A 24,008-nucleotide genomic window follows, 5' to 3' on the forward strand; every position below is an offset into this window, starting at 1 on the left:
AAGCCTTGGAGGCACCGACTAGGCTCTGGGTCTGGTGAGGTCTTTCCTGCCACCCTGAGCCATGTCAGGTGCCCCCATCCAGGCCAGTGTCGGTTCTGCCTGGAAGAAGAGCCCATGCTTATGGGGCTCAGGGGCCATAGGAGCCTTCTGAGCCTGAGAGCTGGACACCTTCGGAGACCCACCTTTCACCATGAGCAGCGAAGCTCACCCCTGCCCTTGTGTAAGGCAGTCACCCATTCCTGAGTGAGTCAGGGTCACTCACTCAGTGACAGCTGTGGCTCGCCTTACATGAGCTAAATCGGGAGTTGGAATGTCATGCAGATGCCCCTTGTTCCCCACCCCCACGTTAAAATTAATCTCCTCTCTGGGAAGCAAGGGACAAACAGTGCTGCCCATAGAGTGAACAAGAGTCACTTGGAGAACAAAAGGAGGAATTTTGGGGGACGAGTCATTCAGGGAGGGAGGGACAGAGAAAGCTCGCGCTACATGTGCCTGGCTGGGGTTCAGAGTAAAGAGTAGATAAAGACAGAGAAGTGTCTGACAACAACCATCTGAGGACGAGGGGAATTGTTGGAGGAAGGGACAGGAAAGCAAACAGAGCTATTTCAAGAGCAAGCAGTAGAAGGGAACATAAGAACCCACGGATTGTCTAAAGTCAACGAGGAAGGGTCCAGAGGCAGTCAGGGAAGGCCAGGACCGGGGCCAAGGTCAGGGCAGGCACGATCACTGAGGGGATGAACTTCACAGTGGGTTTCAAGCCGCTGCTAGGGGATGCACACAGCATGGACAACCTGGAGAAGCAGCTCATCTGTCCCATCTGCCTGGAGATGTTCTCCAAACCGGTGGTGATCCTGCCCTGCCAGCACAACCTATGCCGCAAGTGTGCCAACGACGTCTTCCAGGTGGGCCGGGCCCGGGGGGCGGAGACCCCAGAAGCTGGCGGGCAGGGCCCTCCACGTGGTGGGTGGTGGCTGTCCTGGGGTCCCAGGAGATCCCAAAGTAAGCATGAGTCAGCAGCTGCTCTTCAGGCTGGAAAGGACAGGCGATGTGCGCGGAGACCACAGCCGGAAGGCCAGTGTCCACAGGGGAGAGAAGATCCCCATAGAAACTAGAGCCCGGGAGGGAGGTGATCCCGCACCAGGCTGTGTGGTGATCTGTGCTGGACTCGGCATTCCAGTTTGGAGTTTCGGGTTTTGAGGATGATACGGGAAACTTGGAGAAAATACCAATAAGATAAACATGACAAAATGAGCCCTGTGAGCAAAGTCCATGATGGGACGGTTTGTATTGGAGGCAAAGCTCAGGGCGTCCATCTTTGGGGGGCAGAGTTAGACGGTGGGCAGGAGAGGGGCCTGCTGGTTCAAGAGGTCACTTACATAGAGAGGAGGCACAGAAATGCAACCGGCTTTGGTTGATGTGAGCCTGTGAGGCAAAGCACAGCTAATCAAATTCACAGATGTTGTTTTAACTCCTGGTTTCGGAAGGAAATGCAGCATATACTAGAATGGTTCATCAGTGGGTTTTCTTGCTTGTCCTGTGCCACTGGAATGAAGATCAGAGAGAGTAAGGGGAGAAGTGCACGCTCACGTGTGTGCACACGCACTTGCACACGCACACCTTCCTAATGAAGTAAAATCTCGGACTAGACCAAAGCTGGCCAGCTCCATAGGCACGGCAGTGATAATGATGCCATGAACACATATTCTTCAACTGTATCAGAATTTAGGAGGAAACGTATTGAACACAAATGATTTTTAACTTAACTAAGAAAACGCTCGCACTCGCTCTCTCTCTCTCTCTCTCTTCAAGGGGGAATTCCTTGGGGAGGAATGGGGCAGCATGTTTGGGAGAAAATTAATGCACTAGCTAAGTCAGGCTGTCCCACAGTGGTGCTCTGTGACCTACACTTTGCTGTCTTTGCTTTGCTGTCTGCCATCTTCCTGTTGAGGCCCATTCCCATCTCCTATTTTTTTTTAACATTTTTAGAAGATTTTATTTATTTGTTTGGTAGAGAGAGTGCAAGTGAGAGAGCACAAACAGGGGGAGCAGCAGAGGGAGAGGGAGAAGCAGACTCCCTGCTAAGCAGGGAGTCCCACCTGGGACTTAATCCCAAGACCCTGGGATCATGACTTGAGTCCAAGGCAGGTGCTTAACCAACTGAGCCACCCAGGCGCCCCTCTGTCTCCTCTTCTTCTAATTGTCTAAACCTGCCATTACATTGTTTGGCTCCAGAATATCTCAGAGCCTGTGGTTTTCTCTCTCTGGGAAGGGCTGACTGCTCTCTCTGCTCATTCTGGACATCAAGTCACGTGCTAGAGCCCTCTCCTTGTCCACCATCTTAGTTTCCCCTTGTGCTAAGTGCCTTTCTGAACGTCCTTTAGGCTGACGTGCCCAGGAGGGAATGGCAACAAGATTTTGCCAGCCCTTCTCATGAATTTGTAGTGAAGCGTCCTTCCATTAGATCTTGAAATACATGAAAGCAAAGAGAAGTTTTGAAAGTGAGGGTAATATGTCCTATTTAAAAAAATGGCCAGAATATTAAAGTACAAGGTGTAGTATCACCAGATGGTCCCAGGGACAGCTTCTCTATGTGCAGGCTAGAGGATGTTTAAGTGGCCTCACCGTTTTGGTTCCTTGAAGCTCTGAAATACTGATTGGACCCAGAGAGACCTGGGACTGACCCAAACCTTATGGATAATATTTAGGAAACAACATGATTCCCAGAGATTTGGGATGGTTCTGTGGATCTGGACTGATGTGTTTCTTCTATTTTCTTATTTTTTTAAAAAAAGATTTTATTTATTTATTTGACACAGGGAGAGAGAGAGTGAGCAAGCATACACAAGTAGGCAGAGAGGCAGGCAGAGGGAGAGGGAGAAGCAAGCTCTCCGCCGAGCAGGGAGCCTGACTCGGGGCTCGATCCCAAGACCATGGGATCATAACCTGAGCCAAAGGCAGATGCTCAACCAGCTGAGCCACCCAGGTGCCCAATGATGAGTCTCTTCTAAAAGTGCAGAGCGCCCTGCCCCCTCCCCAAGGAGAAGAGTGAACAGCTCATTTCCTCGCTCTGCTTTATTTGGGGCAGCCTGGTGGGAGGCTGACCCAGTTCTTTGGCTGCACTTATGTATATACATCTCAGTAGATCTCCCTCCGAAAGATGAGCATATTTAGTTTTTTCGCACATTGCCTCCACATTTTGACAACTGTAGGCATAATCAGATTGTCTGTTTTCTAAGTATGGGAACAAGAATAGGACTTTTGGTAACTCTATCTTAAAACCACTTAGGAAGAATACCCTGAGAACATTGCCTAGAAAGTTAATAGAACTTATAAAACTTAAACCAGTGTCACACACACGCACGCACACACACACACACACACACACGTTAAAAAAAAAATAGTATGGGAGTTTATATCATGACAAGTGACCGCCTCAGGCCCTCATTTCGCTTCTCCAAATGGAGGCAGCCATTTCCAACTTTCTTGGGTATCCTTCCAGAGATTTTCCACAGATGGGTACGTATGTGTGTGTGTGTGTTTCAGCTACACTCATAGTCCTACATCTGCCTTTGCTCGCTCACTCTCTCTTGGTAGTTCCATCTCCACACATTGAGATCTGTGCCTTCGTTTTAAAATGGCTGCATAGGGGCGCCTGGCTGGCTCGGTCAGTTAAGGGTCCGACTCTTGCTTTTGGCTCCGGTCATGATCTCAGGGCGGAGCTGAGCCCGGAGCCTGCTTGGGATTCTCCCTCTCCCTTTCCCTCTCCCTCCCCCTCTGTCTCTCCCAGCCCCTCCCCCATCCCCCCCTAAATAAATAAATAAAATGGGGGCATAATGTTCCATTGTTATGACTGGACCGCAGCCTATTTAAATCAGTCCTCTGAAACATTTACATGGTGTCCAGTGTTTTGCTGTCCTAAAAACTGCTGTGATGGACAACAAGCAAGAATTTTAGGGAGTTGTGGGACACCTGTCTGGCTCAGTTGGTAGAGCCTGTGACTCTTGATCTCAGGGTTGTGAGTTCAAGCTCCACATTGGGTGTAGAGATTACTTAAAAATAAAATTTTTTTTTTTTTAATAAAAGAATTTTAGGGATGCCTGGGTGGCTCAGTGGGTTAAAGCTTCTGCCTTCAGCTCAGGTCATGATCCCAGGGTCCTGGGATCGAGCCCCACATCAGGCTCTCTGCTCGGTGGGGAGCCTGCTTCCTCATCTCTCTCTCTGCCTGCCTCTCTGTCTACCTGTGCCCTCTCTGTCAAATAAATAACTGAAATCTTAAAAAATAAAATAATTTTAGAGAACTGTGATTTTATAACATCAGGTTAATTGCCCAGGAAGCAAACTGGAAAATGTTTAATTGAACATTTAATTGAAAATGTTGAACAGCATTAAGGGTTTGGAAGAAAGTTATCCAGAATCCTACCTCCCCCAACACAGTGATTTTCACTTTTGTATATTACTTTCAAGCCCCACTGGCCGTACACATCTTTACATAGTTGCCATCACAATTTAACTAGGTTTCTTTAGAACCATAATACCTCTCTCTCTCTCTCTCACTCTGAATTTAAAGAGAAAGACACCAAAATACCACATTAACCTCCTCTAATTTCTCCCTCCCTATTTCTCCACACTTGCACCCACTCAGCTAACCAAGCACTTTGACGAGGGGAAAGCTGTTGGTGTGGGAATTTGACACAAACATCTTCCCATGCACTTCTGTATTTGTAAACTCTATTCAGTTCTAACTCCCTTAAGCCAGCCTTCAGTTTATTTTTATACCTGCCCCCACTTCACTGTGAGCACTTGTTTATGGGCTGCAGCCTGTTGTGATTTAGCAGACAACCAGAAGGCCTTGGAAGAAGGTTGTTGGGGAACAGCTTTTCTGGAAGGTGTCCATCTAGGGAGAGATGTGCAGATATGGGAATCTGAAGAAAAGGGCCACCTTCTCTAATAAAGGGTGCCCTGGGAAAGAGATGCCCTCTGTTTCACTCCACCCTGAAATCTAGTTTCTTATCCGTTCACTGTGAGGACCTGTGGTCATCGGGAGAGCCTGCCTCCTTCACCACTTCCACGGCTCCTGAGGGCACCGGGACCTCCCCAGCCCCACGGTGGCGTGGTGGCGGGGGGCGGGGGGGGAGGGTCTCCTTTATGAGAAATTGGTTCAGTGCAAGTTTGTGAATGTCATTTACCTTGCAGCAGGGTTAGGGATTTTGCTTACTTGATGGAAGAAACTTGGTTAGCAGAAAACAAAAAACCTAGACCAAGACTGGCTCCTGGGTTCTAGTCCCTAATCTAGTCCTTTCTTGCCACGTGATGTCAGACTATTTTACCTCTTCAAGGCTGTTTACACATATATAGATGAAAAGGATGCTTTAAGCTCAGCTTTAACATCCTTGTAATTCTAACAATCTGATTTCACAAATTCAAGAAAACTTACTATGGATTTCTTTTTTTTCCCCTAAGTTTGTTTGTTTGTTTGTTTATTTATAGCAGTCTCTACACCCAACATGGGGCTCGAGCCCACAACCCTGAGATCGAGAGTTGCCTGCTCTTCCGACGGAGCCAGCCAGGCACCCTTGGATTTCCATTTTTTAAGCATTTTCTATTTGGTTACCGGTGTCCTGACTTGACTCACTCCTCTCCTTTTCGATCTTCCTTCCAGCCAATCTCCTGTCACAGACCCCCTTGTGCTAGGCTGAGTTCTGTCAGGCAGAGCTAGCCCTCCACTCAGAATCCCTCTCCCAAGCTTTTAACGACATCTAAATTCTTCCATCTTCAACATTTCTGCAAATCTCTGGTCTTCTGTTACCATTTTCCCATGGTTTCTCCAATATATTCTGAAGGTCTGCATGGTCCACTATTCGTCATCGGCCAGGTCATCATTTTGGGAGGAGATAGCTTTCAAAAACTCCCCTTGAACTCATAAAGCCTATTCCCAGATGGAACATTTCTAGTAGGCACTATGGAATATTACAAAAAAAAAAAAAAGAAAGAAAGAAAAAAAGAAAAAGAAAAAAAAAAAAAAAAGGAAGCGCCATACAGTCTAAAAGACAGGTCAAGGCATGTATGCCACACAGAAGCCTTAAACATAGCCTAGAATTAAATTCCATTTATTTTCTCCATTCCATTTTATCCTCCACAGTGAAGAAGGAGCAGTTATTTCAGGCCCCGTGGTTCTGTGTGCTCTTATACTTTTAGGGTTGTTAACAACCCTTTGTGCATTGCTGTCTTGTTTACAGAGAACCTTCACATGCGTGAGTCCATTTGAGTTAGACAGGATGGAGGTGATTCCCGGCGGAACAGGACACAGGTTATAGACACACAAAGAGACAGAGCGGGGACTTAAATCTAGGTCTTCCGTTTCCTAGAGTGATGGAATTTCCTTTACACATCACCTCATTGGCATATGAAATTTTGCTCCACGGGGCTGTCTGTCTTGTGAAAATGTAAGATCTCAGGAAAGAAGAAAGACATTTCTGTGTACAACAGAGCCCATCAGTTGTCTTTTTTTTTTTTTAGTTTAGTTCTTTTTTTTTTTTTTTAAGTACAAGTCTTTTGCCATTTGCCTCTACACAATTGTTTACAAAAGCTTATATCTTAAAGAAGATATCAACTCAAAGATGCATTATATGGGGTGCCTGGGTGGCTCAGTGGGTTAAAGCCTCTGCCTTCGGCTCAGGTCATGATCCCAGGGTCCTGGGATCGAGCCCCGCATCAGGCTCTCTGCTCAGCGGGGAGCCTGCCTCCTCCTTTCTCTCTCTGCCTGCTGCTCTGCCTACTTGTGATCTCTGTCTGTCAAATAAATAAATAAAATCTTTTAAAAAGGGATGCATTATATACAGTGTAGTTTCATCAGGCTAAGAGCAGGTCTATCCCCTGTGCTTCCACACAGCCATCTGCAAAAGCTTGCTTTTTTTTTTTTTTTTTTTTTTTGGTGTTTTTTATTTTAGGTTTTTATTTTAATTCCAGTTGGTTAACATACAGTGTTATTTCTTGGTCTTGAAATAGAAAGATAAACAGAAGCAGAAGATGGGATTTTTCTAACTGGGTATTAGTCAGCTGAGAGATCTTTTTAGTCCGATGTGGAGATGGTCAGCTCTGAAGCGGTAGTAAGCAGTTTGCCGTCGACACCTTAGCGCGAAATTGAGACTGTGTAGGACTTACAATCAGGGCAGAAAGTTCTCTTTTTGGACCGTGGACCCCTTTGTCAGTTTGTAAAGCCTGTGGATCCTAAGGGCGATGTCTGTGGTTTATGTAAGAAAAATGTTTTTAGGGCGCCTGGGTGGCTCAGTGGGTTAAAGCCGCTGCCTTCGGCTCAGGTCATGATCCCGGGGATCCTGGGATCGAGCCCCGCGTCGGGCTCTCTGCTCAGCAAGGAGCTTGCTTCCTCCTCTCTCTCTCTCTCTCTCTCTGCCTGCCTCTCTGCCTACTTGTGATCTCTGTCAAATAAATAAATAAAATCTTTTAAAAAAAAAGAAAAATATTTTTAAGTGCATTAAAATACATTTGATTATGAAGAGACTGGATCCCACTAGAACACGGCATGCATTCTCATACATTCTCAGTGGAGCTGATGTTGCCCCAGGGATATCTGCCATATTAGAGTATTTTTATTGTGATTTTTTAAAAAAGATTTTATTTATTTATTTGACAGAGATTACAAGTAGGCAGAGAGGCAGGCAGAGAGAGAGGAGGAAGCAGGCTCCCTGGAATCATGACCTGAGCCGAAGGCAGAGGCTTTAACCCACTGAGCCACCCAGGCGCCCCTATTGTGATTTTATTTTTAATTTTTTATTTAGTTTTTGCTTTCAGGTAAAACTCCCCCCACCCAGCTGTACTGAGATAAAACTGACAAAAATTATACATATTTAAGGCATGCAACATGATGATTTGAGATTATGAACCAATCACACCAAGCAAGCAAGTTAAAACATCCATCACCTCACACGGTTACCCCTGTGTGGTCTACTGCTCTCCTAGCAATCGCCAAGTAGGCAACACAGTGTGACTAACTCCAGTCCCTATGCTGTACATCGGGTCCCCAGAACGCATTCATCTCAGAATGGAAAACTTGTGCCCTCTGATCAGTATCTCATCATTCCCCCCCAACCTCACCCCCTGGAAACCCCCTTTCTACTCTCTGCCTCTAGGAGTTTCATTTTTGTAGATTTCTTTGGTACTAAAATTTAATGGGGGAGGGGTTGATATTAGGGGGGAAAATGTCTTACAAGTTTCCTGGAAGGAGCAGTAATGAAAAAAAGCTTGAGAAGCACTGGAATGTAATTACCAGAGTAATTAGAACATGTTTGATAGAGTAATGTATGTGCTCCTGATTACCACATTAAATCATGAGCCCAAACAGTGGGCTTGAAGTAGTTTAGAGGTAGTGATAAGCGTAAATTATTTTTGGGTATTTGAGCAACAGCAATAATGAGATGTGAAATGCTCGTGATTTCTGTGGGTAACCAAGTACCACTACAACTGCTGTGGTTTGTTGCCTACATTTATAATTGAGGGAAATACCCAATTTCTGCTAGAGCTTAGTGAAAATCAAGGTATGATTTTTGTTTTGTTTTGTTTTCTCATCTGTGTCCATAGAATTTTCAACAAGGAACTTTCGGGGCTGTGGTCTCCAGGTTAAATACTCCTGCATTACAGGCCCCAGCATCTTCCCAAGTATCCAGGTTTGACTTTATCCTCTGCCCACAACCCACCCACATCCAACTGAATGGTCAGTCTTACTGATTCTGCCTCTGGCATCCCTAGTCTTTTTTTTTTTTTTTTAAAGATTTTATTTATTTGAGGGAGAGAGAAAGCACAAGGCGGGGAGAGGGTCAGAGGGAGAAGCAGACTCCCTGCTGAGCAAAGAGCCTCACTCGGGGCTTGATCTTGGGACTCTGGGATCATGACCCAAGCAGAAGGCAGATGCCCAACCCACTGAGCCACCAAGGCATCCCTGGCATCCCTAGTCTTTCCACTGCCTGAGGATGGGCCCATTACTTGTTTTGACTATGGCACTTGCTTCCTAGTTATCTGTGCCTTCAACCTCTCTCTCCCCTCACCATCTATCCAAATTACCTCTCTTAGATTAATATTCACTCTTATTTTCTCTCCTAGTTCAGAAAACATGTCTACAAAATTAAGTTCAGATCCTTACCCTTGAATTTAAAGCCCTCTATGATTTTGCCACAATTTTAAAAAAAATAAAATTTAAAAGGGGCGCATGGGTGGCTCAGTCAGTTACGCATCCAACTCCTGCTTTTGCCTGCAGTCATGATCTCATGGATCATGAGATTAAGCCCTGCATTGGGCTCTGAGCTCAGTGGGGTGTCTGCTTGAGGAATTTCTCCCTATACCCTTCCCCCCACTCTCTTTCTCCCTCTCTAAAATAAATAAGTCTTCTAAAATTAATTCATTAAACTCAAAAGTCTTTCATTTAAAAACCCACCTTTCTAGCTTCCCCCCACCCCATACCACCCGTGTGTAACTTAAAATCTTAGTCTCCTGTTCTCCTTAAACTCTTTCCTACCTGTCTGCCACCTGTCTACCCTGTCTTCAAATGGCATCTTCTTAAACATTCCCTCCCTTGAACCAACATCGTTTTTTACATTTCTTCTAGTGGTTTATCTTCTCGGTTTTTATGGCACTCTAGCGCCCCCTTTCCTTTCATGTCAGGACTGAGCATTGCATTTTTTAGAAAGATTTTATTTATTTATTTAAGAGAGAGGGAGAGAGAGAGAGAAAGGAGTGAGTGTGAGCAGAGGAAAGAGCAGAGAGGGAGTGGTTGAGAGAAAATCCCGAGCCGGCTCCTCACTGAGCACCCTGCCCGACGCAGGGGCTCCATCTCACGACCCTGAGCTTATGACCGGAGCTGAAACCAAGAGTCAGATGCTCAAACCACTGAGCCACCCAGGTGCCCCTGAACATTGTATTTTAAAAAAAGAATTTATTTTTTTCTTAAGTAGGCTCCACACCTGACCTGGATCTCAAACTCACAACCCAAGATCAAGAGTTGTATGCTCCACACACTGAGCCAGCCGGTGCCCCACATTTTTTAAAAGTAAAAATTTTTTTTCAAACCCCAAAGTCCTTGTACAAAAATTAGAAATTATAAAAAAAAAAAGAAAAAGAAAAAGGAATAACTTACAATTCTATCTCTTGATGACAATTATTGCAAAAACATTTAACCTTTTTTAAAATGCATTTTAAAAGTAATTCAGGGTCTATAGAGGGAAATTTGGGAAATGTAGATGAATACAAAGAAGAAAGTTTAAAAATCACCTGGGAATCCCATCACCCATTTCAAAATTGGGATCCTACTGTCTATGTAGATTTACATCCTGCTTTTTTCATTTAAAATCATGACATGGGGGCGCCTGGGTGGCTCAGCAGGTTAAAGCCTCTGCCTTCGGCTCGGGTCATGATCTCAGGGTCCTGGGATCGAGCCCCGCATCGGGCTCTCTGCTCAGCGGGGAGCCTGCTTCCTCCTCTCTCTCTGCCTGCCTCTCTGCCTACTTGTGATCTCTGTCTGTCAAATGAATAAATAATAAAAAAAATCTTTAAAAAAAAATCATGACATGAATATCTCCCCGTGTTACAAAGAACTCTGTTAAGAAAGGTAATGGCATAATAATTCTGTTATAACTCATTTAATTGCTCTTCTACTGGGGCACCTGGGTGACTCAGTGGGTTAAGCCTCTGCCTTTGGCTCAGGTCATGATGCTGGGGTCCTGGGATCAAGCCCCGCATTGGGCTCTCTGCTCAGTGGGGAGCCTGCTTCCCCCCGCCAACCTTTCTCTCTGCTTACTTGTGATCTCTCTCGCTCTCTCTCTCTGTTAAATAAATAAATAAAATATTTTAAAAATTGCTCTTTTACTGTCACATAATCAGTATGTTTCCTATATGAAAAAATTATTGTTTATTTTGATTATACAGGTATATTATGATAATACTGGTATATAAAATTCAAGCCTCATAGATAATACAAGTGATAGAATGAATAAATCTATCCAAACACACTAGGACTATTTCAGAGATGGGATTTCAGGAACTACTTCTATGAGACAAGAAGAGGGCTCTAGTTTACAGCTGGGGAGGCACATAGACAAGTAAGACCCTGGATCACGGAGTTAAAGAGAGGGAGTTGATGGCCTCTGTGGTGTGAGGGGGGAGGTTGTTATAAAACTCCTTTGCCATCTCACAGGCAAATAAACACTGGTCAGGGTATCTGAAATTCTTACCATATTTTATCCATCAAGGCTCATAGCTCACAAAACATCAGGACCAAGTGCTAAGTACAGATCCATCTTTTTAGATCTGAGGAGTCTGGGACCCTGAGAGAAATTGCCTTCCTAAGGTCGTAAATGCCAAATCCAAAACCAGATCTTCAGATCGTTGCTGCTTTCCCTATATTGTGCTGCATTAAATGCCTTCTGTTAAAATATAGAAATGTTACCAAGAAGGGGTAACAATTTTATCCACATATCCAGTACAGACGACTTTCTCAAAATAACCACCAGCATTTGAAAAAAATTTGGGACATGAGACAGACAAGTTTCGAGTGAGGAAGGAGTCAGGAAAGGGTTAGAGCAACTCCCCAGTCTTCATTCTCTTTTCACCTTCCTGATTTTTGCCATAGCTGTGTACCACCTGTGCTATGGTTGATTATTTCTACTTAAAAGGACTCACTTTTAGGGGCGACTGGATGGCTCAGTCAGTTAAGCAGTTAAACATCTGCCTTCAACTCAGGTCATGATCCTAGGGTCCTGGGATAGAGTCCTGCATCCGGCTCCCTGCTCACGGGGAAGCCTGCTTCTCCCTCTACCTCTACCCCTCCCCTCAGCTTGTGCTCACTCTCTCTCCATCAGATAAATAAATAACATCTTAACAAAAAAAAAAGGACTCACTTTTAAAGCTTAAATGATCACTCTATCTTCATTCTAAATGACAAAATTTGGAGCGCCTGGGTGGCTCAGTGGGTTAAGCTGCTGCCTTCGGCTCAGGTCATGATCCCAGGTCCTGGGTTCGAGCCCCACATCGGGCTTTCTGCTCAGCAGGGAGCCTGCTTCCTCCTCTCTCTCTGCCTGCCTCTCTGCCTACTTGTGATTTCTCTCTGTCAAATAAATAAATAAAATCTTTAAAAAAATAAATAAATGACAAAATTCTTGGAAAATCACTACGTAGGCTGGTTATTTTTTTCTAATATGCACAAAATAAACATAGAAATTGTCAATGTCCATTTGCATACCACCTAAAATCTCCATGCCTGTCATCACTATGTACACCACACTTGGAGAAACACCGAGCTAGCTCATGGGTAACACAGAGACAGCCTCTAAGCAACATGAGTGTGCCAAGAGTTAAGGAGCCTGGAAAATCCAGAAGATGAACTGAACTATTTCATTACTGGTCACATTTAGCCCTAGTGCGAAAGGGCACATACATATATATGCATGCGGAGGACTGTTTAGCAACCAACGTGGGGTGTGGATTTGGGCGGGGGAAACATTGCTGAGGCAATCACAGGAAGGGGGTGTGCCCAGGAGGGTAAGAGGAAAGCCAGCCAGCTACCCCAGGGAGGATCCTGCAGGAGGAACTGAGCTTTGGAAGAGGGAGGAGACTGTGGAACACGTGGATGGCTGGGAAATCTCGGGTGGGCTGTGGTACCCAATCCAGGGAGCTGCCCTGGAGCTGCAGGCAAACCGCAAAAAGGCCAGGTGCGACCCCTCCCCACCACCTGCCTGGGAGCTCGCCAGCTCCCCAGAAAGGTGCTCTTCAAACAAAGGATTTAGGTTGGACTGCCTGATATGGACTGTCTCCCAGAGACAATCCCAAGAGAATGGCAGTGATTAGCTAGGGGGATGAGCTACTAAAATGTCTTTATGGCGTGGGGCAGTGGTGAGGGAGTAGCGTGCTTCCTCGTCCATCCCCCTTGGCCCAGACATCCCAGCAAGTCCTGATTGCTTTTTTTTAACTTCCTCTTAGGGGCACTTGGGTGGCTCAGTCCGTCAAGCGCCCGACTCTTGGTTTCTTGGTTTCGGCTCAAGGTGTGATCCCATGGGGTCATGGGATTGAGCCCCGGATAGGGCTTGGCGCTCAGCAAAGGTCTACTTGGGGATTTTTTCTCTCTGTCCCTCCCCACCACTCTCTCTCTCTCTCAAATAAATAAATAAATATTTTAAAAAACCACTTTTTTATATTATGGTAATGCATACTATAAATTTATCATCTTAACTATTCTTTTTTTAGGATTTTATTTATTTGGCAGAGAGAGACACAGAGAGAGAGGGAACACAAGCAGGGGGAGTGGGAGAGGGAGAAGCAGGCTTCTGGTGGAGCAGGGAGCCCGATGCGGGGCTCGATCCCAGGACCCTGGGATCATGACTTGAGCTGAAGGTAGATACTTAATGACTGAGCCACCCAGGTGCCCCTCATCTTAACTGTTCTTGAGTGTGTAGTTCAGTAGGATTAGCTATATCCACATTGTTGTATTACCATATCCAGAACCTCTCATCATTCCAAACTGAAACTCTGTACCCATTAAAATACTAACTTCGCACTCCCCCACGCCCCAGTCCCTGGCAACCACCATTCTACTTTTTATCTCTATGAATTTGACTCTTTTAGGTACCTCATATGAGAGGGATCATGAAATGTTTGTCCTTCTGTGACAGGCTGATTTCACCTAGCACAATGTCCTCAAGGTTGACCCAGACTGCAGCATGTGGTCCTGATTACTTTTGTCCTGTTACTTTCCACCACAATCTCGGTGACTGTCAATGTCACGCACTCTACTTCCTGCTGTTGTGTCAAATGTGAATTTTGTTTCTATATTGCTAACATATTTTACATGATTTCTTAATTCTGCCAGTTCACTTTTCTTGTCCAGCTTTGATCACTTATATCTCTTCTTTTTCTTTAAAAATCTTTTTATTTATTTATTTGACAGAGAGAGAGAGATCACAAGTAGGGGGAGAGGCAGGCAGAGAGAGGGGGGGAAGCAGCTCCCCACTTGGCTTGTATCTCCTATTGGATCCTTTCTGCTTACCTCTCCTCTTTGAACAGGGGTAGTTCTGAAGCTGAGGGTGAATTCTTTACTCAACCCTCTGTTTACCTTGGCTTTCTTCCACTGTCCACCCAAATGTGAGCCGGCTGGCTGGATGTTATCATTGGTTTGCAATCTCTGTTTGGTCCTTTGGCTTCTTTGGCAATCAGAGGGGTATGACCTGGATTAGTAGGCAACTGAGGGTCTCAATTTGGTTATGTTGCTGCAGAATATTTTTCCACACAGAATCTGAGGAATTTTCTTTCCTGGGGGCACGTGAAGATCCATGGGAGGAAGTCTTCCTAAGATGGGAGCGGGGGGCGGGGGGAGAGGGATAAGCAGGCTTCCTTTCCTTTTCACATTCTGGTTGCAAGCTGGGCCTTTATATTGCTTCATGGGGTTTTGGTTTGGATGGGTCAGAGTTTATCTCTGCTCCCATAACATCAATCTGCAGTTGCACAGCTGACTTCTACATTGTTGTTTCTTTCCTTTGTGAAGGGTTGGTGTTTGGCCTTACTAAAATCTGTTTCACCTGAGAGTCGGAGAGGTGAATATTAGCTCTGCGCATCACTCTTCAGGTGGCCTCAATTTTATTGCCTCTGACAATGTAGTATATTGATTTTTAGGATGGACTGGGGTCAGAGTGCCTGAGTTCAAATATTGGTTCTGCCACCTATTAGCTGATAACCGTGACCGATTTATTTAACATCTCTGGGCTACAATTTCCTATCTTGGAAATGGGGCTAATAGTAGTACCTATTTTATAAGGTTGATAAGAGGTTTAAATGAGTTAATATAAATAAAAGGACTTAGGGCAAAACCTGGTATGAAGTAAGTGCCCAGTTAGCCACTGTCCCTATATTTCCTGTAGTCTAAGTGGGGGGGCAGGTAAATGCTCATCTCCTGCACCATATTTACAAGAAATCCTTGAGAGTTAGATTCAGTAATGTCTGGGAAGTCCATAGCATGGTGCTTGGCACATAATAGGCCCTCAGAACATGAGTTGAATGTTAAATATTGAGTATAGAGGAAGGAGGGGCAGTGCAGAGGAAGGTGGGGGAGAGAGGCCCCTCAGAAGTCTGTGCTTTGGGCTAAGACTTCAGAATATTGTCCCCTTTCCATCCATTCAAACATTCACTGAATACCTTTATATGCTAGCCACCAGTACATCAAAGAGAAGCCAAATCTCTCCAGGAACTTGCAGCCTTAGAGTTCTCCCAACAGCTCCTTACTCACTTGGATTCTAAATAATGAAAGGTAATTGCATTAAATAAGCAAAAGCCCAGTGATCTTATACTTTAACCCACTGCCTAAAGAGAATGTTCCAGCTACTGAGAAGGACAAAGGCACCAACACAACCTTGGATAATCTCAGACTAACCCGTTTGGCTTTATGATGGCCTGAAGTATTAACTTCTTATGATTCACAAGAATTGCCCCCCAAATGTGACATTTGTGACATGCAGTCACTCTCACCAAGGCAGGCTTGCCCACTGCACAGGGGTCACGTTTCCTGCTTTGCCTATACCTCTTGCTTTTAAAGTTTCAAACAAGACTGTGGACTTGGACGCTTGTATGTATTCTGGGTGCTGTCGTACACAGATGGGGCCCTCTGGCTGGTGTCCAGCTTAAGAATTTGGAGAATTCCATCGAACTCAACTGTAGGAAATACATCTAAATTTGCAGTCATGGGTAGACTGTTCTCCCCATTAGTCTCTATGAGTTCATGGTCTTCCAGCCAGTTAGGACTAAGTTCTGCTGTAAATGACAGAAAACCCCAAATAGCAATGACTTAAGGGAGGTTAAAACACGTTTTTTCTCTTAATTGGAAGTATAGGCCGACAGTCCAGGACTGCCTCATCTGAGACTCACTCCTTTTATCTTGCTGCCATTCTCATCATGTGACTACCTCCTCGCTCAATATGGCTGCTTCAGCTTGAGCCGCTCCATATTCGTTCCAGCCAGCAGGAAGGAGAAAAGAGGAGGGGATGTCCCTCCATTGAACATACTTGCTAGAGGGGCACCTGGGTGGCTCAGTGGGTTGAAGCCTCTGCCTTCAGCTCAGGTCATGACCTCAGAGTCCTGGGATCGAGCCCCACATCGGGCTCTCTGCTCAGCGGGGAGCCTGCTTCCTCCTCTCTCTCTCTGCCTGCCTCTCTGCCTACTTGTGATCTCTGTCTGTCAAATAAATAAATAAAATATTAAAAAAAAATACTTGCTAGAAATGGCACAAAACTTTGTTATCTACATCCCAGTGGCCAGAATGCAGTCACCTGGTCACACCCAGCTAGAAGGGAGGCTTGGACACGCAATCTTTATTCCATGTGCTTAACAATTCAGAGACTTTCTTACCGAAGAAGACAAGGTAGACATCGAAGGACAAGCGGTCTCTGCGTTCTCCTATCTCTCCTGCTGTCCACAAGTTGACTCTTCTGTCTTCTCTGAAGACCAGACTTCCTGTTCACACTCTCTGACCCCTCGGGTTTCACAAGTCCAAGGGCACCAAGTGACAGCTTTGGCCCAGTTTCATGGGTCTTTTCCCATTTCAAAGTCGCACACTATCCAGACACCTCCGCCTCTGTATCTCAATTCCAAATTCCTGGAGAGAACATTTGATTGGATCACCTCCTCAATTCTGAGCCAATCATCTGTGGCCTGGGCCATGGCAGGGCTCTCCCTTTCAGGATGGGATGAAGCAAGTTCTCTAAGAGGTGTAAGTGATGAACATCTCTTGTAAACCCTCCTCCTGAGTTTACTCTTATCCTAACACCCAGCCTGCTGGGTGTAGATGTCGCTTTGCTCGGTTTGCTCGTCCGTAGGGCAGGGATGCATATATTCATATCTTATCCCCAGAGACTTGCAATTACCTGGCACACTCAATATTTGTTGTAGAAGGAATATTCCAATCTCATCCTTAATTTTACAGACATTGAATGTGTGCTCAAATTTACGTGGTAGAACAGTGTTAGGGGCAACCCGAGAACGCAGGTCTCCTGACTCCCAGTCTCTGGGGATGGTTTCCTAGAATGACCCAGCATGGTGTCATGTGTGTTATTGTTCACCACTTGTCTCAGTTTCCCTGCCAAGGGCTCCAGAGAATCTCCCCCCAGATGTGGGCCATGCAAGCCCCAAGAGGAACTGGCTGTACCACACAGAGCCTATTTTCAACCTTAGACTTCCTGTCAACACCAGTGTCTTCCCACACCTGCAAGCTGGGCCCCTTTGGAGAAATCCCATCCCAACTGGGGCCTGACCAAAGTTAGGCTCTGGACGCAGGGATGCTTAAGGAGTAATGAAGCAAAAGTGGGAAAGATGATCTCCAGAGCCACCCGCCTGAGCTGCTCTCAGAGGAGGAGGAGGAAAGAGCTGATACCTCCCCATTCTGCCGTTCTACACCTCCGCCCTCATGACCTTTCCCCCGCCTCCTCTTCCCTGGGTCCTCATGCCTCAGCGTGCCTGTTCTCTCATGTTACTTGTCCCTACAGGCCTCGAACCCTCTATGGCAGTCCCGGGGCTCCACCACGGTGTCTTCGGGGGGCCGTTTCCGCTGCCCATCTTGCAGGCATGAGGTTGTCCTGGACAGACATGGTGTCTATGGCCTGCAGCGAAACCTGCTAGTGGAGAACATCATTGACATTTACAAGCAGGAGTCTTCCCGGTGAGCTGTCAGGACCTCTTGTCCCTCTAAGGAGCAGAGCCTGGGACACAGCTGGGGAGCCCATCAGTCAAAGGGGAAGGGCTGAAAAAAATCAGCCTGCCTCTTTAGAGATCAGAGGATGGGACCCTGGGCAGCCCCACACTCGTGGGACCCCCCCGCCACTTCCCTCCAGCCTGGCCCCTGACCCTTCTGCCATCCTGCCCACTCCCCTCCAGGCCACTGCACTCCAAGGCTGAGCAGCACCTCATGTGTGAGGAGCACGAAGAGGAGAAGATCAATATCTACTGCCTGAGCTGTGAGGTGCCCACCTGCTCCCTCTGTAAGGTCTTCGGCGCCCACAAGGACTGCGAGGTGGCCCCGCTGCCCACCATTTACAAACGCCAAAAGGTACCAAACAGCCGAGGGAGGAGGCGTGGTGGGGCTGGGGACAGTGGACAGGGTCTCCAACTTCAGCCTCTCACTCCACTTGGCTTTAAAGGCTGGCAGATCAGGGCTACAGTCCCAGCTCTGTGCATGACTCAGTGTGACCGCAGGTAAGTCACTTGACCTCCCTGGCCCTGACTTTCCTCCCTTGTAAAATGGGGACGAGGGTGCCAAGTTCCAAAGTTGTTTTAAGGATACAATTAGATAATGGATACCAGAAACTTCGGTTTGGTGGCCTAGATGCTCTCCAGGCCCTCTCACCACCACACAACTACATTTGACATAAAACATAACTTAAAAATTATATCAGTGGGGCGCCTGGGTGGCTCAGTCAGTTGAGCGTCTGACTCTTGATTTTGGCTCCGGTTGTGATCTCAGGGCTGTGAGATCTAGCTGCGCATGGGGGTCCACGCTCAGCGTTGAGTCTGCTTGAGATCTTCTCCCTCTGCCCCTCCCTCTGTTCACACTCTTGCTCTCTCTCTCATAAATTACATAAATCTTTTTTTAAAGATTTTATGTATTTATTTGACAGAGAAAGATCACAAGTAGGCAGAGAGGCAGGCAGAGAGAGAGAGAGAGAGAGAAGCAGGCTCCCTGCCGAGCAAAGAGCCCGATGTGGGGTTTGATCCCAGGACCCTGAGATCATGATCTGAGCTGAAGGCAGCAGCTTAACCCACCGAGCCACCCAGGCGCCCCTACATAAATCTTTTCTAAAAATAAAATAAAAATTATATCAAAGGGCAAAAGCTGGCAGTATTCCTGAACTAGAGAGATGAGACTATGCTTCCAGAGCCCTGAGAGGTGGACACCTGACCTGAAGATTCCCACGAACCCCGTTTAAGCTGGGACCTCAGGAACGAAGGCAGTCAGCTGTGCTGCCTGGCTTTTGACAAAAGTGAATGCTGAATCTGCTAAGAGGAAAACCCCCTCAATTCAGGCCCTTGGGTTTTCCTTAGATTTAGAACAACAAAATATTAATTCAAAAATGAGGGTACAGAAAGAAGTATAACCCATGAGTAAAGTTGGTGGAAACAAAAATACAGTTTAAACCCCTGAGGGATTCAGATATTAGAATTATTAAAAAATTGAGAGTCCTTGTATATAAGTGTTTTCTGAAAAAGATGAAATAAAACCCCAGTGATAACAGATTACCAAACATGCAGATTTAACAAAGAACCAAATAGAGCTTTTAAAACAAAAGTGTGGTTCTTGACATAAAACACTGAAAGGGTGAATTAAACGACAGATTTCTCTGAAGAGAGAATTAGCGAACAGGAAGGGGGGCCTGAAAAAGCAGCCTCGGATGCAGCACTGGGAACTGAGAAATATGAACACATACATCACCTCAGAATCACAGAATGAGAAAACAGAGAGAATAGAGAAGAGGCAATAGTATCCTAACAGATTATTACGAAGAATCTTTCCAGATTGATGGAAGGCATGAATCTACAGATGAAGCATTTAGTCCCAGGCCTGGCATTTGGTGGATATTTGGCAAATGTCCATTCCTTTCTCAATTGGTGGTGGAGGCTCTCCTCTTTCCACCCCCTTCCAGAATCCATAAACGTGCTTCCACACTTCTTGGATGGCTCCAAGCCATCTAGATCTCTGGGATGGCTGCTCTGATGGTGGGGCGGCAGGGCAGTCCTCTCCCAGGTGGCTCTGGCTGGGATGGGAGGGTACAGCTGTAGACAGCGTCCTCCAGCTCTAAGGGCTGGCCTGTGTGTGTGCGTGGCAGAGCGAGCTCAGTGATGGCATCGCAATGCTGGTGGCGGGCAACGACCGTGTGCAAGCAGTGATCACGCAGATGGAGGAAGTGTGCCAGACCATCGAGGTGAGCCTGGAAGGGGAGGGAGGGGACATTTCTGGGTTCCTGGGGGGGGGGTGAATCCCAAGTATTGGGGTAGTTTAGCCAGGCTGCAAGGTTTGAATCCCAGCTGGGCCCCACGGCTAGCTCTGTGGCTTTGATCCACTTACTTCACTTCTCTGTGCATTGGTGATAATGAGAATGCTATGACGACTACCTCACTGGATATTTTTGAGAGTTAAATGAGATAATACAAGTAAAAACGAGGGCCAGAGATACCCCTGAAGTCCTTTAAAATCTTGTATTTGCTAAAGAGAGAAAATCTTAGAAGTGTTCACAGGGGAAAAAAATTGTAACTGTATTTAGTGACAGATGGTAACTAGACTTGTTATCATTTCACAGTATATACAAATATGGAATCACGACATGGCACACCTGAAACTAATATAATGTTAAAAGTCAATTATATCTCAATTTTTTAAAATCTTGTAATTGTTACTGCAAAGGCCTGGGAATGCTCGGCCACTGTGTGTGGGGAACTCTCCTTCTTGGCTGTCTGGGGCGTCCCTTAAATGGGGAGTGGGACAAGTGGGTGAGTGCTCTTCCCGCTGGAGGTCTCATCCTTGCCCCCCCACCCCACCCCCGCCCCCTTCAGGACAACAGCCGGAGGCAGAAGCAGTTGCTCAACCAGAGGTTCGAGGCCCTGTGTTCCGTGCTGGAGGAGCGCAAGGCAGAGCTGCTGCAGGCGCTGGCCCGAGAGCAGGAGGAGAAGCTGCTGCGAGTCCGGGGTCTCATCCGCCAGTATGGAGACCACCTGGAAGCTTCCTCCAAGCTCGTGGAGTCCGCCATCCAGTCCATGGAGGAGCCGCAGATGGCGCTGTACCTCCAGGTGGGCCCTGGCGGAGGGAGGCAGGCTGCAGAGCGGCTGCGGTGGGCGCCTTGGCACATGGAGGGCTGGGCTCCGGTCTCCTCTCTGGTCCCCACATTGCCCCACAGCCCGGGGCAGGTCCCCCGCCTGAGTCCGTTTTCTCCTCCACGAACCGGGATATGCATCCCCGCCTGCCCCGCAGCACTGCGGGCACCAGAAGGGGACTTTGCCAGCGCTTGGCACGGTGCTTACGCTCACCCTCCTTTCTTCCCTGCAGCAGGCCAAGGAGCTGATCAATAAGTGAGTAGGCGGAGCGGCAATGGCAGGGAAGGGGCTGCCTGGGCTCCGCCGCCACGCGGAGGGGGGTGAGGGGACTGGGGCCGGTCCCCCTGAGCGGCTGCCGCGCCGCAGGGTCGGGGCGATGTCGAAAGTGGAGCTGGCGGGACGGCCCGAGCCGGGCTACGAGAGCATGGAGCAGTTCACCGTGAGCGTGGAGCACGTGGCCGAAATGCTGAGGACCATCGACTTCCAGCCGGGTGAGGGCATGAGGATGGGAGGGGGGCGGCGGGCCGCGGGGACCGGGCGGCCGGAGGAGACGCCGGGGCCGGGGGGTGCGTCACGGCCCGGAGCTGCAGGGACCCCACCTCACGGGGCCTTCCTTGGGGCTAGGCGCTTCCGGGGAGGACGAGGATGAGGAAGTGGCACTGGACGGGGAAGAGGGAGGCGCGGGGCCAGAAGAAGAGCGGCCGGAGGGGCCGGAAGGTGAGTGCGTCCCGAGGGGCCCGGCGGGGCTGGCCCTACGCTCCGGTTCCCCTCCCCCCCAACCTCCTTCGTGACGCCTTCCTGCGGCCCCGGGAGTCGCTGGTGGCCTCCTCTCTTGAAGTGCCGCCCTGCCCCGGGCAGGAGGGGCGCCCCCTAGCGCGCGTGCAGAAGTACACGCTTTCCCACCAGCCTTTCCCCTTGGGCTCTGGGAGACCCTGCTGCGTGGGGTGGTAGAGGAGAAAGCCACGTGGCTGGGGAAAAGGGGTGAGTCGGGGTGCGTAGCTGCCTTGTTCCTTTGGGGCGCCCTCCCACTGAGCTCTCTTTCCCAGGCACAGGCGGGCACTGACCCCTAGGTCCTGGAGCTGGGGTCGCGGACAACCTGCGCAGAGACCGCTGCGCCACCCAGCTCGGCGCCCCGCCGTGGGGGAGGGGCTCAATAAAAGGCTAATGCGTCCAGACCCGCGGCTCCTTTCATTGCTCACTCTCCGCCTCAGCTTCGGAGGCGACCCCATCACCATCCTGCCCTTCTCCGGATCTGGGACCATTTGAGGGGCGGAAGTGGAATGACCCCTGTGTGGCATCCCCTTGATATCAAGCACGGGTTCGCGAGCCCAGTGCCAAGGGAAGAGGGTCGGGGTGGTGCGGCGGCACCAGGACTTTGAGTTCCTGGGGTTCGATGGACGCAGGACGCCGGTTGCAAGCCGTTCTGCCGAAGCCCTCGGGCAGCATCCGGTCCCCTCCCGCCGGCCTGGGAGGCCGCACTTTTCCACCGGCTCCCACCCTGCTGTGCTTCCCCGCACCCCACATCCGAGGCCAAAGGCTCTTCAGCACTTTTATTAAAAATTGGTGACGCACGGAGTGCTCCGGGCATCCCTGGGCCGCTTTAGCCCGCGGGACTGGGTCAGTTCCAGCCGCGCACGCCCGGCCCGGGGGTGGGGAACAGGGGTCGAGGTTCTCGTGGCTGCAGACCCCGCCGATCACTTGCCCACCGACTCGAATATGATACGGTTCTGCTCGGCGCGCTCCCGCTGGCTCTGTGTCCGCGCCAGCTCCAGCAGGGTCCGCAGCAGGTGGAAGGTGAGATCAATGGACAGCGGAGGGTCGTCGCGTCTCGGCCGCTCCCCCGCGGTCCGGGATCCCCACCGGCCCGGCCCCGAGCGGCGCGGGAAGCGCTCCGCCAGCAGCAAGAGCAGCGCGCGGGCCCCGCCGTCCTGGTTTCGCGCCCCGGGGCTCCAGCGCAGACTCGGGTCCCGGACTCCGGCCGCCGCCGCCTCCGGGCTCCACTGGCTGCTCCCTGGGCGCAGCTGTGCCAGGAGTAGCAGCGCCACAAGCAGCGCCGCGCGTCCCCCCTGCTTCATGGTGCCGCCGGCCCTGGACACACAGAGGCAGCGCAGGGTGAGGCGCACGCCTGGGAGTCGCAGGTGGCACCACTCCCAGCGCGCATCCAAGCTCCCCTGCCGCGCCCCTGCGGTTGCGGGCTGGTACCCACAACCTTCCCTCCAGCCCCAGCGGCTGCCCAGCCCGGTCCTCCCTCTCTCCCCTTGGGCGAATCGCGGTGGGTGAGCTGAGCGCCAAGTTCTGGCGCTGAGGGAGTCAGGGCGGATGCTCAGAGCCACTCACAGTTTGCCGGAGAGTGTCTGCGTGCTGCGGGATGGGGCTCCAGTCTCTGTCCCTCGGGTGGGCTGAGGGCACCGCGGGGAGCCCGGGGTCTGTCCCGGGACCGCCGCCAGCCTTATATAGCTCCAGGACAGCTCCGACTGACGTCAGCGAGAAACATGCACTGATTGTAGAAGCAATGACGGCCGCAGCCTCAAGTCTGGCCGCTGGCTAGACCCGGAGGGGTGCACCTCACAACCCCAGACTCTGGGTCCAGGGGTCAGCACTGCAAGTGGGCCCCACCTTAAGAGAGCAAGAAGCCCCTGGGGCATAACCATTGCTCTGGGAGCCACGAGGCCCTTTTACCTGCTAACAACAGCCAGCAGGGACTAGGGCCAGTCCCCAGATCAGAGCAGTCAAGTGCCTGGTCTTCTGTGGCACAAAGAGAGGCTGGACTTCATGGCTGTCGGTGGCACCCACCCTGCTGTTGGCCTCTAGAAGGGGCCAGAGGCATTGGGAGAACGTTGCGTTGCTCTAACCTAGTCCCTAGTGCCTAGTCCCCACTATCAGTTCGGCAAACTAAGGCACTCAGGAGCACAGCCGGCTCCCGGCTCCGGCTCTGTCGTCACCTCTGACCCCAGATGCAGCCCCCACTGCCAGGATGCATGTGGCCTTATGCCAGCCCCGTGGTCCAAATTCTCGGCCAGACTGATCGAGGCACCATTAGAGAGCCTCTGGCCTCTGGGTGCTTTCAGACTACAAAAGACAGGTCCATCTGCTTCAGTGTTTGCCCCCAAGTGGCATTTTCGCCAAGTTAGTTTTTCTTCTGGGAATCACAGCAGCAGTATTACTGT

The 24,008-nt window shown here is 49.1% G+C and overlaps 2 protein-coding genes across 2 annotated transcripts; one reads left to right on the forward strand and one right to left on the reverse strand.

Annotated features, from left to right (window-relative positions):
* The first annotated feature begins 395 nt into the window (after nucleotides 1–395).
* TRIM54 (tripartite motif containing 54) lies at nucleotides 396–22,016 on the forward strand. The gene is made up of 9 exons (XM_047744818.1): nucleotides 396–902; nucleotides 17,526–17,698; nucleotides 17,914–18,085; nucleotides 19,860–19,955; nucleotides 20,584–20,817; nucleotides 21,074–21,096; nucleotides 21,208–21,332; nucleotides 21,466–21,558; nucleotides 21,888–22,016. The coding sequence occupies exons 1-9, from the start codon at nucleotides 735–737 to the stop codon at nucleotides 21,902–21,904; spliced, it is 1,101 nt and encodes a 366-aa protein (XP_047600774.1). The 5' UTR covers nucleotides 396–734; the 3' UTR covers nucleotides 21,905–22,016.
* Nucleotides 22,017–22,382: 366 nt separating this feature from the next.
* UCN (urocortin) lies at nucleotides 22,383–23,968 on the reverse strand. Its single transcript, XM_047744826.1, has 2 exons — nucleotides 23,179–23,968; nucleotides 22,383–22,929 (listed from the first exon to the last, which is right to left on the reverse strand). Exon 2 carries the CDS (start codon nucleotides 22,914–22,916, stop codon nucleotides 22,536–22,538), a length of 381 nt encoding a protein of 126 aa, XP_047600782.1. The 5' UTR covers nucleotides 22,917–22,929; nucleotides 23,179–23,968; the 3' UTR covers nucleotides 22,383–22,535.
* Between the last annotated feature and the right edge of the window lie 40 nt (nucleotides 23,969–24,008).

The sequence above is a fragment of the Lutra lutra genome, chromosome 9 (assembly GCF_902655055.1).
Source record: "Lutra lutra chromosome 9, mLutLut1.2, whole genome shotgun sequence".
Taxonomy (NCBI): domain Eukaryota; kingdom Metazoa; phylum Chordata; class Mammalia; order Carnivora; family Mustelidae; genus Lutra; species Lutra lutra.